This window comes from Colossoma macropomum, unplaced genomic scaffold (assembly GCF_904425465.1).
Source record: "Colossoma macropomum unplaced genomic scaffold, Colossoma_macropomum, whole genome shotgun sequence".
Lineage (NCBI taxonomy): Eukaryota > Metazoa > Chordata > Actinopteri > Characiformes > Serrasalmidae > Colossoma > Colossoma macropomum.
The window spans coordinates 21,160,718-21,170,376 of NW_023494798.1; the positions used below are offsets into that span (position 1 = coordinate 21,160,718).

At 38.8% G+C, this 9,659-nt stretch overlaps 1 protein-coding gene across 3 annotated transcripts; it reads left to right on the forward strand.

The window, feature by feature from the left end:
- The first annotated feature begins 2,370 nt into the window (after positions 1–2,370).
- sephs1 (selenophosphate synthetase 1) lies at positions 2,371–9,434 on the forward strand. Of its 3 annotated transcripts, none has more exons than XM_036584774.1 (9): positions 2,371–2,393; positions 4,205–4,434; positions 4,628–4,731; positions 5,641–5,748; positions 5,949–6,103; positions 6,217–6,307; positions 6,891–6,990; positions 7,086–7,298; positions 8,295–8,509. In XM_036584774.1, the coding sequence occupies exons 2-9, from the start codon at positions 4,242–4,244 to the stop codon at positions 8,507–8,509; spliced, it is 1,179 nt and encodes a 392-aa protein (XP_036440667.1). In that variant the 5' UTR covers positions 2,371–2,393; positions 4,205–4,241. The 3 variants fall into 3 exon arrangements, with proteins under 3 accessions (XP_036440667.1, XP_036440663.1, XP_036440666.1); XM_036584770.1 differs by having other exon boundaries at positions 2,373–2,580; positions 8,295–9,434; XM_036584773.1 differs by lacking the exon at positions 2,371–2,393 and adding an exon at positions 2,571–2,651.
- The last annotated feature ends 225 nt before the right edge of the window (positions 9,435–9,659 follow it).

Genomic DNA, 9,659 nt, shown 5'->3' on the forward strand with positions numbered 1-9,659 from the left:
TCAATACTTGCAATGGCAGTTTACAAATCATTGCTTTCTGTTTTTAATAGCATTTTATCTACTCACCCAACTTTTTTGGAATTGGGTTTATAAACTGCAGTGTTGTTTTTGGTCAGAACTCTTTACGCTTTGAAAAATATGAAACGCCATACAGATTTTTGAGTACTGTCAAACAAAATGCAAAATTATGAATGCCTTACTTAATGCTACAGGTAGAAAAGGCCAGGCCATGTTACCAAACCTTTCACATTTAGTGTTCATTCATCTGCCACTGTAGATGTTAAAAACGGCAGATGATAAACAAACATCTCAGGTACGATTAGATACTGCATGTGAAATATCTACATAAAGGGTCCTATGCCTATAGGATGAAAACTGTAAAAAAAAAGGTTGGATGAAGTACTACGTAACCAAATTGCAAGAAGAAATATAATACACTATCATAAGTTACACATACAGCACCTGTACACCTTACACTAGTCAGTCAAGGTTGCCCCTTGACATTATCATATTTCTAATTAAATCTGCTCTTTAATAAACAGTGAGTGCTGTATGTTACAAGCCAACACCTTTTGTTTTTACAGCTTATTTAAAGGAATATAAGTCAGTATCACAACCTTTCTGATTAAATTTGTTCAGTGATCAGTGCTACTCTTCTTTACAGGCCACATCACAGACTTTCTGAACTAAAAAGATTAGGATTAAGGATTAAATTATAGACAAGCACCAAGTTTTGGCATTTTTTAAACACAATCATTTTCAAATATTGTTTGACTTAATTTATAAATGCAGCCAGTTATGGTTTTGACTCAAGTATTCACATTTATGAATACAGAATTTTTGTAATTAATAAAATGACTTTAAAATATTAACACAATATTGCTTAGTTTTGTCAAAGGTGGAGTCAGTAAACTCAGCAAACAAACAAAAAAGTTCTTTTTTTATCTTTTTTTTCTGAAACACTTCAGATAATAATAATAATAATATTTATTTATAATAAAGATACTTCTTTTATCTTATTAAATAGAAGGGAACAAGTAAATAGAAGGTAAATTCCAATTTAAGGCCATGTACAAAGTTAATCAAATATAATGTAATGTTTTAGTATTCACACATCAGATCCTGAAGTTTCTTTTTGAGAACTGAATCTCACCTAAACATATAATTTAGCCTGTAAACATTTCTGTTGTTGTTTTGTTTTTTTTTGGTTCTGTGATGCTGAAAAATGAGATGAAGTAAACGCTCTACGGTGATCTCAAATAGTTCCCTCCTCTCTATGTAATGCACTATGTATGTATGATAATTCAAACAGTGCACTTCTTGTCCAGTATGGAATTGTGTGCACATGGCTGAATCCCAAATGACTATTTATTAGACATGCAGGAACCACTATTTTAATTCATACACAGTACACAACGTAGTGGGCAGCCTTTTGAGATTTAACCCCAGACACTTAAAAGGGAGTTTCACTGATTTTTCAAAATGTCTGCATAATTCAGTGGTTGAGATTTAAACAAAGTCATTCAGAGTGGTCTGATGTGAAATGATGCATTGTAGACAAACTTACCAACTCAGATTTCTTTACAGTGGAGGTGAGAGGAACCAGGGGTCCTGATGTCTACAACACAAATATAGCCATGTTATTTGCTATCCAAAACCACAAGTGAACCTACACAGGTCTTCTGAGTTTTATATATAATGTCAATGACGGTAGAGGTAGAGATCTGGGAAAAAAACCTTTCTTCTGAGACTATTTTGTCTAAAAACACGCTTCATTCATTCCTCTACCATGGATAGATTAAAATAAATTGATTAAAATACATTTTAGGGCAAAACTTTACAATAAAACTATAGAAAAACAATGTCTCAGACATCAGGCTGAGCATTTACAACTTCCCGTAATAACTTTCTGAGAGGGAGCTTTTAGAGGTGGACGTCTGGTTCCTATCACCACCACAGTGAACAATTTTGACTCTGTATGTTTCTGTAGAACAGAGCATTTTACACCAAACCACTCTAAATTACTTTGTTTACATCTTAGTCATTTCATTATGCAGAATTTTTGAAAAATCGGTGGAGTTTCCCTTTAACTCCACTAAACAGGAGGTCTATTTAATACTAATGCAACGGGTTTGAAATGTAATTTTTGTGATGTCTACATTTGCAGCTTTTTACGAGCTGATGAAGACTTTTAAATGCGTTTTGGTATCGGAGTTTGGTATCAGATGGAAAACTAAGTGAGTGGTATCGTCCATCCCTACTTTCTGTTGAGCTTCTTTAAAGGGGAGGTAATCGCGCCACAGCGCCAAATCAGGACCCTTTGTGATCGACACCATTTTTTGGCAAATCCGCCTCCGTGTCACCGACCCGCTGCTTAAACCAACTTTTAAAAGGTGTATTTCTACTTCTGTGCTAAACCTAGCTCCCCGCAGCTGGATCCTTCTGTAATCCGGAGGGAAACGCGCGGTGCTCGGTGCTGTGTTTTCAGTCAGGCGCTCTGTGAGGGCGGCCGGGACGCTCGCTGTGGATTGTGGGCCTGTGGCTTTTCTTGTATCGGGAGGCGCCGCTAAAGCGAAACCGGTAAGGAGAAGGAGAGCTGCTCAATTAAAGGGGAAATGGTGCGGGAATACAACTGTGCCACAGTGCTTAAAGTACGATGAGAGCTCCTTTACCCGCTCCTTTATATGTCTTAGCGGGTCGAGTGAGCGCCTAAGGCGCACAGTGGTGTCTTCGTGCTGTTTTTTTAGGAGTAGTTGCAGCACACCTCTCATGGCGCGGGGCGCTGAAAGGGTTAATTTTTTCCACCGCCGACATTTTATAAACACTTCAACTGGCCTGCACAAAAACTAATTCATTTCACTCTTAGCAGCGAAGTGCATGTTTCACGGCGCATGTCTGTGTGTGTGCATGTGCGAGGAGTGGTTTAGTAGAGACTGAAGTTGGCTTTCTATTCGCCAGCTTTTCGTTCGAATTTTCCCGTTCCACCTTAAATGGTGCAGCAGTTCCATTCTGGCCCCTGGGGCGCTTCAGGCGCCAGAATGTAACTGCTGCGCCATTTAAGGTGGAACGGGTAAAGTCGAATAAGAGTCCGAGTTCAGCTTCGTGTAGTAGAGAGCGTTATGTCTGCTGCAGTATAACGTTAGCAGACTAACGCGTTGGGACAGACTGGGCAGCGGCGTGTAAACAGCTGCAGCTACATGACCAACACCGCCCACTCTTTAACTTTATTTACCCCATCTCAGCTCACTTATGCACTGCAACGTGGCTGTAAATGTGCAGTGCCGAAGTTGAAGGACTCATCTACACACCGTTTGTAACTTTTTACAGCTGTTTTCGTGGAGCAGTAGCTTACATGGCCCACAGAGCTGTGGTGGACAGTAGGGAGCTCAGGCCTAGCCGCAGCAGGATTCTACAGTTCAGACACTTTCAGCGCTTAACCTGCACTCAGGTTCTGTCATTGTACCTGTAGTGAAGCGAATCGTACGTTTGTTGTTGGTCCTGGCTAAAGGCTACGGTAAAACCTGCGTGGCTTTGTGTATGAAATGTAATAACGTTAAACCTGCTGGGAGTTTATAACCCAGTGACTGAAGAGCGCGTTCTGCCGCGCGAACTACGCGCGCAGTTTTAAAGGGGAGGACTGACCTGCGTTACTCCTCTAAAGTGAACTTACATGAATGCAGTGTTCAAATATCTTTGTATTTAAACTTTTACAGTTTACTTTTTAAAATGCTCCTGTGAAAAGCATGCCTTTCCTATTGTGTGTGTGTGTGTATATATATATATATATATATATATGTATATGTATATGTGTATATGTGTATGTATATGTGTATATGTGTATATATATATATATATATATATATATATATATATATATATATATATATATATATATATATATATGTGTGTGTGTGTGTGTTTAGACACACACACACACATATATATATATATATATATATATATATATATATATATATATATATATATATATATATATAAAATGTATGTATGTATGTATAAATGTCTATAGATATATCTAGAAATTAAGACCAGCATTCAGAGTTCTGTGTTATTAGGTTACATTTCTTCACTCATAAAATGATGTAGAAGAATACAAATAAAATTGGCAACTCCTGCCAGTTTGAAAATTGTATTTTGTCCAATTGCAATTTCAGTAAAAAAAATCTCTCTTTCTCTTTTACAGTGTGTTGACTGGTGTGGGGTCCGGTAATTTCTAAACCATGTCAGTGCGGGAGGCTTTTAACCCAGAGAGTTACGACTTGGATAAGAGCTTCAGGCTAACACGGTTCACAGAGCTCAAAGGCACCGGCTGCAAAGTTCCGCAGGATGTACTTCAGAAACTTCTAGAGTCCTTGCAGGAGAACCATTATCAGGAAGATGAGCAGTTCCTTGGGGCAGTTATGCCCAGACTGGGTTTGTAACTATACAATCCATCCAATCCAAGCACATTAGGATAGTCACTGTGGTCACAAGAGCTAGATTAGTTTGCACTACAAAGTCTTCTTTGTTTTGGAGAAGGGTGAGTCATAATGTACATGGGTATGTACATTATGACTATATGTATGTTTGGCCATTAAATGTAATTTAAGTCTTGTCTATTATACAGGCATCGGCATGGACACCTGTGTGATACCCCTGAGACATGGCGGCCTTTCACTAGTGCAGACCACAGATTACATCTACCCTATAGTGGATGACCCATACATGATGGTAAATATGTTTTAAGAACATACACATCACGCTAATAGAATGTGTACCATGTTATTCATGCAGAGATTTTGCTAATTAGAAGTGGGAAATTGATGTTTCTAATCAGTTTTCAGTGAAACACTAGGTAAACAAACACTTCAGTTTTATAACTTAACTACTGTCTCCATTTGACTCAGCCTGAGTCTGCAATTAGTAGTGATAGGTCAGTGTCTTTGAATATTCATGTAGTCATGAAAGTGTAAAAAAAAGTGTATACTCCAAAGAAGGAACCAAAAAAAGATTAATATAGCCAACTATCGCACAGTGGACAAGAAGCTTCGCGTCACACTTCACGTACCGGCAGATAGTACAAAGTGCAGCTGTAGCACATAAGAAGCGTTGAAGAAAAGGACACATAAACAAGAAGCTCAAGTTCATTTTATACTCTACTCTCATGTGGATTTAATGGAACTATGTATGTGTATGTGTTTAGATTGATATATATATGTATGTGTGTATGTATATATTTGTGTGTGTATATTTTTACTAACTCTTCACATGCTTTCTGTTTTTGAGCTAAAAGATATAATGTGACTGTGCTAGTAATGTTAAGTGAGACGAAAACAAGACGATTAGCATTTGCCTGTCTATCTTAAAGACTACAGAGTGACACTTTTTTCTAGGTAAATGTCAAGCCATATGTCACCTAAATGAATATGTTTTTTTGGGTCTGAGTTAATACAGCACGGTAATTGTAAGATGCCGAGTGGCATTGCTGTCTCTAGTCTCGTACATCTGATGTGGCCATTGTCGGAATAATACCTCACAAATTCAAATGTCAAATTTGACTATTTTGCCCATCCTTAGCTTTTAGCCTACTGAGAACTGCAAAATACAAAATAATAAATTCAACCTGTGTTTCCTTTTCAGGGCAGAATTGCGTGTGCCAACGTCTTGAGTGACCTTTATGCGATGGGAGTGACTGAGTGTGATAACATGTTGATGTTGTTGGGTGTTAGTAACAAACTTTCAGAAAAGGTGAGACTGTTAAAAACACCAGTGAATGTTTGAAAATTAAAGCTTTTCTGTCTACCGTAAATATGAGGTCAAGCCTCTTCGCTCTGTATTGTGTGATAGAGCATAATAGTTGGAGGGCTTTGACCCAAAAAGATTTGTATTTGCTTAGAGAATTGAGCCCTCTAATTTGTATGCTTGTGTTTGTGTTAACATACATGTAGGAGCGGGACAAAGTGATGCCGCTGATAATACAGGGTTTTAAGGATGCGTCAGAAGAGGCTGGCACCTCAGTGACTGGTGGTCAGACTGTTGTGAACCCCTGGATAGTCCTGGGGGGTGTTGCCACAACAGTGTGCCAGCCAAATGAGTTCATCATGTAAGCATGTTTGTTGATTTCACGTATGTTGCTTTTTGTACTTTGTGCATTTATCATTCCTTTAATAATCTGTTTTGTGTGTCTGTGACGGTGTGCTCCTCTGTGTGCTAAAGGCCAGATAATGCAGTGCCAGGGGATGTGCTGGTTCTTACCAAACCTCTGGGAACTCAGGTGGCAGTAGTGGTACATCAGTGGCTGGACATCGTGAGTCTGTCCCTTATATTTTGATACAAGTTCAGTGATTATACTTAGTAGTGCTGGAATAGGGCCAATATAGCACCAAAATTACTTATTTTTATTTATTTTATTTTTGAGATCAGCATCATACTTTACTTGGTATATACTTAGGGTGCACTGAGGTGGGATTTCTTGGATGATGTCTGATACTTTCATGTACATGTCTGTTAATGCTGGTCTTGAAGTACATACATTTATAAAAAGAAATTGAGACGAAGTCCAGCTGGATTAGCATTCTGTAAAAATGAAAGGTTTATTTGTAGATAGTTACAAGTGCAGTAAGAAATGTATTTTAGTATTGTACACATTCTGCTGAATGCAATCATATATAAGTCTGGAATAAATGTGGAGTATCTGTTTCTATGAGGCTGACACCAGCAGAAAATGCAAGATCAGGAATCTGAGGGAGGCAAAATAGAATGAATCCAATCCAATCTTATAACAAATCTAGTCTGAAATAGCACATTCACATTGTCTCTAGTCTAATTAATAGTGAAATTAAAATTTACTTTGATTATATGGTTATATAAAATCTCTCCCTTCCTCTCAGCCAGAGAAATGGAACAAGATAAAGTTAGTAGTGACTCAAGAGGATGTGGAGCTAGCCTATCAGGAGGCCATGTTGAACATGGCCAGACTCAACAGAACAGGTTAGTACTGGACATTTACAAATAACAATATAGGCGCACACACACACAGAGCTCTCCACACTCATCCCTCTCCTGGTGTCTCTCTCTGTCTCTAGCGGCAGGCCTGATGCACACATTCAATGCGCACGCTGCCACTGACATCACAGGCTTTGGGATTTTGGGACATGCACAGAATCTTGCTCGGCAGCAGCGCAGCGAGGTCTCCTTTGTCATTCACAACCTGCCTGTCCTTGCTAAGATGGCTGCGGTCAGCAAAGCCTGCGGGAACATGTTTGGCCTCATGCACGGCACCTGCCCGGAGACTTCAGGTGAGAGAGACTCAGCTTTCCAGTGAATGACGTAGAGCTCCGTGCCAGTCAGGCAGTTTGATTTATCTTGTTACTTTCTTAGGGGAGAGACGCTGAAACACTATTTACGTAACATTTAGGAACAAAAAGCAATCAGGCTGCAATTAACAATTATTTCTGTAATCGATTGATCTAACTTTTAGAATTCAGTTAATCGACTAGTCGAGTCTTTATGCCTTCTGTGGTTTGACCTGTCAGAGCTCAGTCATTAGTCTAATGCCTAAACTAGATTTCCGGTCTTCTCTGGACTTAGTAGAAACATAGATTTAACATGCATGTTAACGGGAAATCCACAGGTGGCTCAGGCTGTCTAATTCTACTGTTTATTCATAAGGGGGATAATGCAGACTTTTTGCAACCTTCCAGAGAGGTCGCTTGGGATGCAGGCTTCAGCAGACTTTGCTTGTGGAGTTACCAAAATTCGTAGCGAAATGCAAGTGAAACGGGAGGAATTCCAAAAAAATACAAATAAAAAAATGAAACAAACAAAAAAAGAGTATCTTTTGATGTAATAAAGTAATGAAATATTTGTGTGAAAATGTGAAGATTTTGGTGTGGATATCAACCATGCAAGTTAGTTGAGCTAAAACGGCCTCTCATTACTGCTTTAATATGCTAGTAGCCCTGTAGCCTCACAGATTCAGCGTGATGATGTCACAGAATGTACATTCAAAGTCTATGAGACCTGAGGCTATGGGTCTGGCAAAAAACGTTTAGTTAACGCAACAAGAGATTTCTTCTTTTATGGTGCAGTGAAACAACAGAAGTCTTACCGCCTCCAGTGCTTTTTGTAGTGTGTTGCAGTATAATGTTGGCTAATCATTGCAGCCCTACAGTGTATTCAAATTGACTAGACATACTTGTACTTGCAGAGTGTACAGTGTTTGGCAGTGCAAATTTGTGAACATTTGTGCTGTGCACTGTCATTCGGTTTTTTCTCTCTGGCATTTTTTGCAGGAGGCTTGCTAATCTGTCTTCCCCGGGAGCAGGCTGCTCGTTTTTGTGCTGAGATCAAGTCTCCCAAATATGGCGAGGGCCACCAGGCATGGATCATAGGCATCGTAGAGAAAGGCAACCGCACAGCTCGCATCATCGATAAACCCCGCATCATCGAGGTCGCGCCACAGGTGGCCACACAGAACGTCAACACCACCCCAGGAACTACGTCCTAAACCTGACCCAGCTTTCCTGAACAGTTAGTTTACTCTAGCACCACCACAAGAGTAGATTCAAACGCCACCTGCCCACTGTGGCCTTGGCAGATACCCCATGGACATGCACAAAAGTTAAAAGAAATCTTAAAAAAAGAACAAAGGATAAAAAAGATAAAAAACATTTGCTTTTTGTGTCTATAGTTTTCTGTTACAAAAAGCTGCAGAAGCATGTAGCTGTAAGGCAGCTTCTACAGTAAATGAAGAGTATGATGATAATCTGATACTGTTGATTCATTGTGAATCTTCTGTTCCTCTTCAAAGTTTGACTCCCCCAAACTCCACCGTACACAGACTCACTGATATAAGAATCACTAGTGTGCTCATATGTTGTAGCAACACACAATGTTTTGGTTCTTCGCTCAGCCTAGCAGTAGTTCAGACTGTAACCGATGCCTTCAGCTCACTGCTAAAGACAAACTGATGAAAAGAAGATGTGAGTAAATTGAAGTCTTTGTTTTTCTTTTTTTTTCTTTTTTTTTAACTTTGACTTTTGTATTATATTCCCCTCAACCAATCAAATAAAGTGACCCTTTCATGGTTTTGAATAGACTGAATGAATCAAAAGTAATACCTCTTTAAAATAATAATCAAGACCACATATTCTTCAAAGTGTACCATGTCTACCTTAAATGGCAGTGTGTTGATATTTGTCGGAGAATGTAAACAGCTGAGATGCAGTTTATATATTGTATGATATTCACGGTTTCATATAGACTTCATTAGATTCTTCTCTGTGATAGAGTTAAGTTTTTATATTCTCCTATGAAGACCCTTTGATGATCTCTTCTTTCTCTCTCTCTCTTCTTTCTTTCTTTTTCTCTGTCTGATTCACTAATGGTGACATATGCCTTTATGCCCCCTGAATAAATCTGATCTTTTTTAATTTCTTGGGAAACATGTGCCTTTGTTTGCGTGTGATGAAAGGACCCATAATAGTGTGTGCTTGACTAGAGCTGGAGATTCTCTTTGAGGTTTGAACTAGCAAAAGCTGACTTTGTTTTAGCATTGTCTTTTTTTATTTATACCCAGAATTATTTGTAAATATTGCTTTTTGTTCTAGGACTCTAGCAGAAACGCTCTGTTACATTATATTGATAGTCTTCAACCA

What these genes read in the sequence shown, in the direction of transcription:
- sephs1 (XM_036584774.1), top strand. Translation starts at nt 4,242, where the DNA reads ATGTCAGTGCGGGAGGCTTTTAACCCAGAGAGTTACGACTTGGATAAG. An exon ending in GTAACAAACTTTCAGAAAAG is followed by an intron (nt 5,749 to 5,948) that starts GTGAGACTGTTA and finishes ACATACATGTAG; the next exon opens with GAGCGGGACAAAGTGATGCC. An exon ending in CACCTGCCCGGAGACTTCAG is followed by an intron (nt 7,299 to 8,294) that starts GTGAGAGAGACT and finishes CATTTTTTGCAG; the next exon opens with GAGGCTTGCTAATCTGTCTT.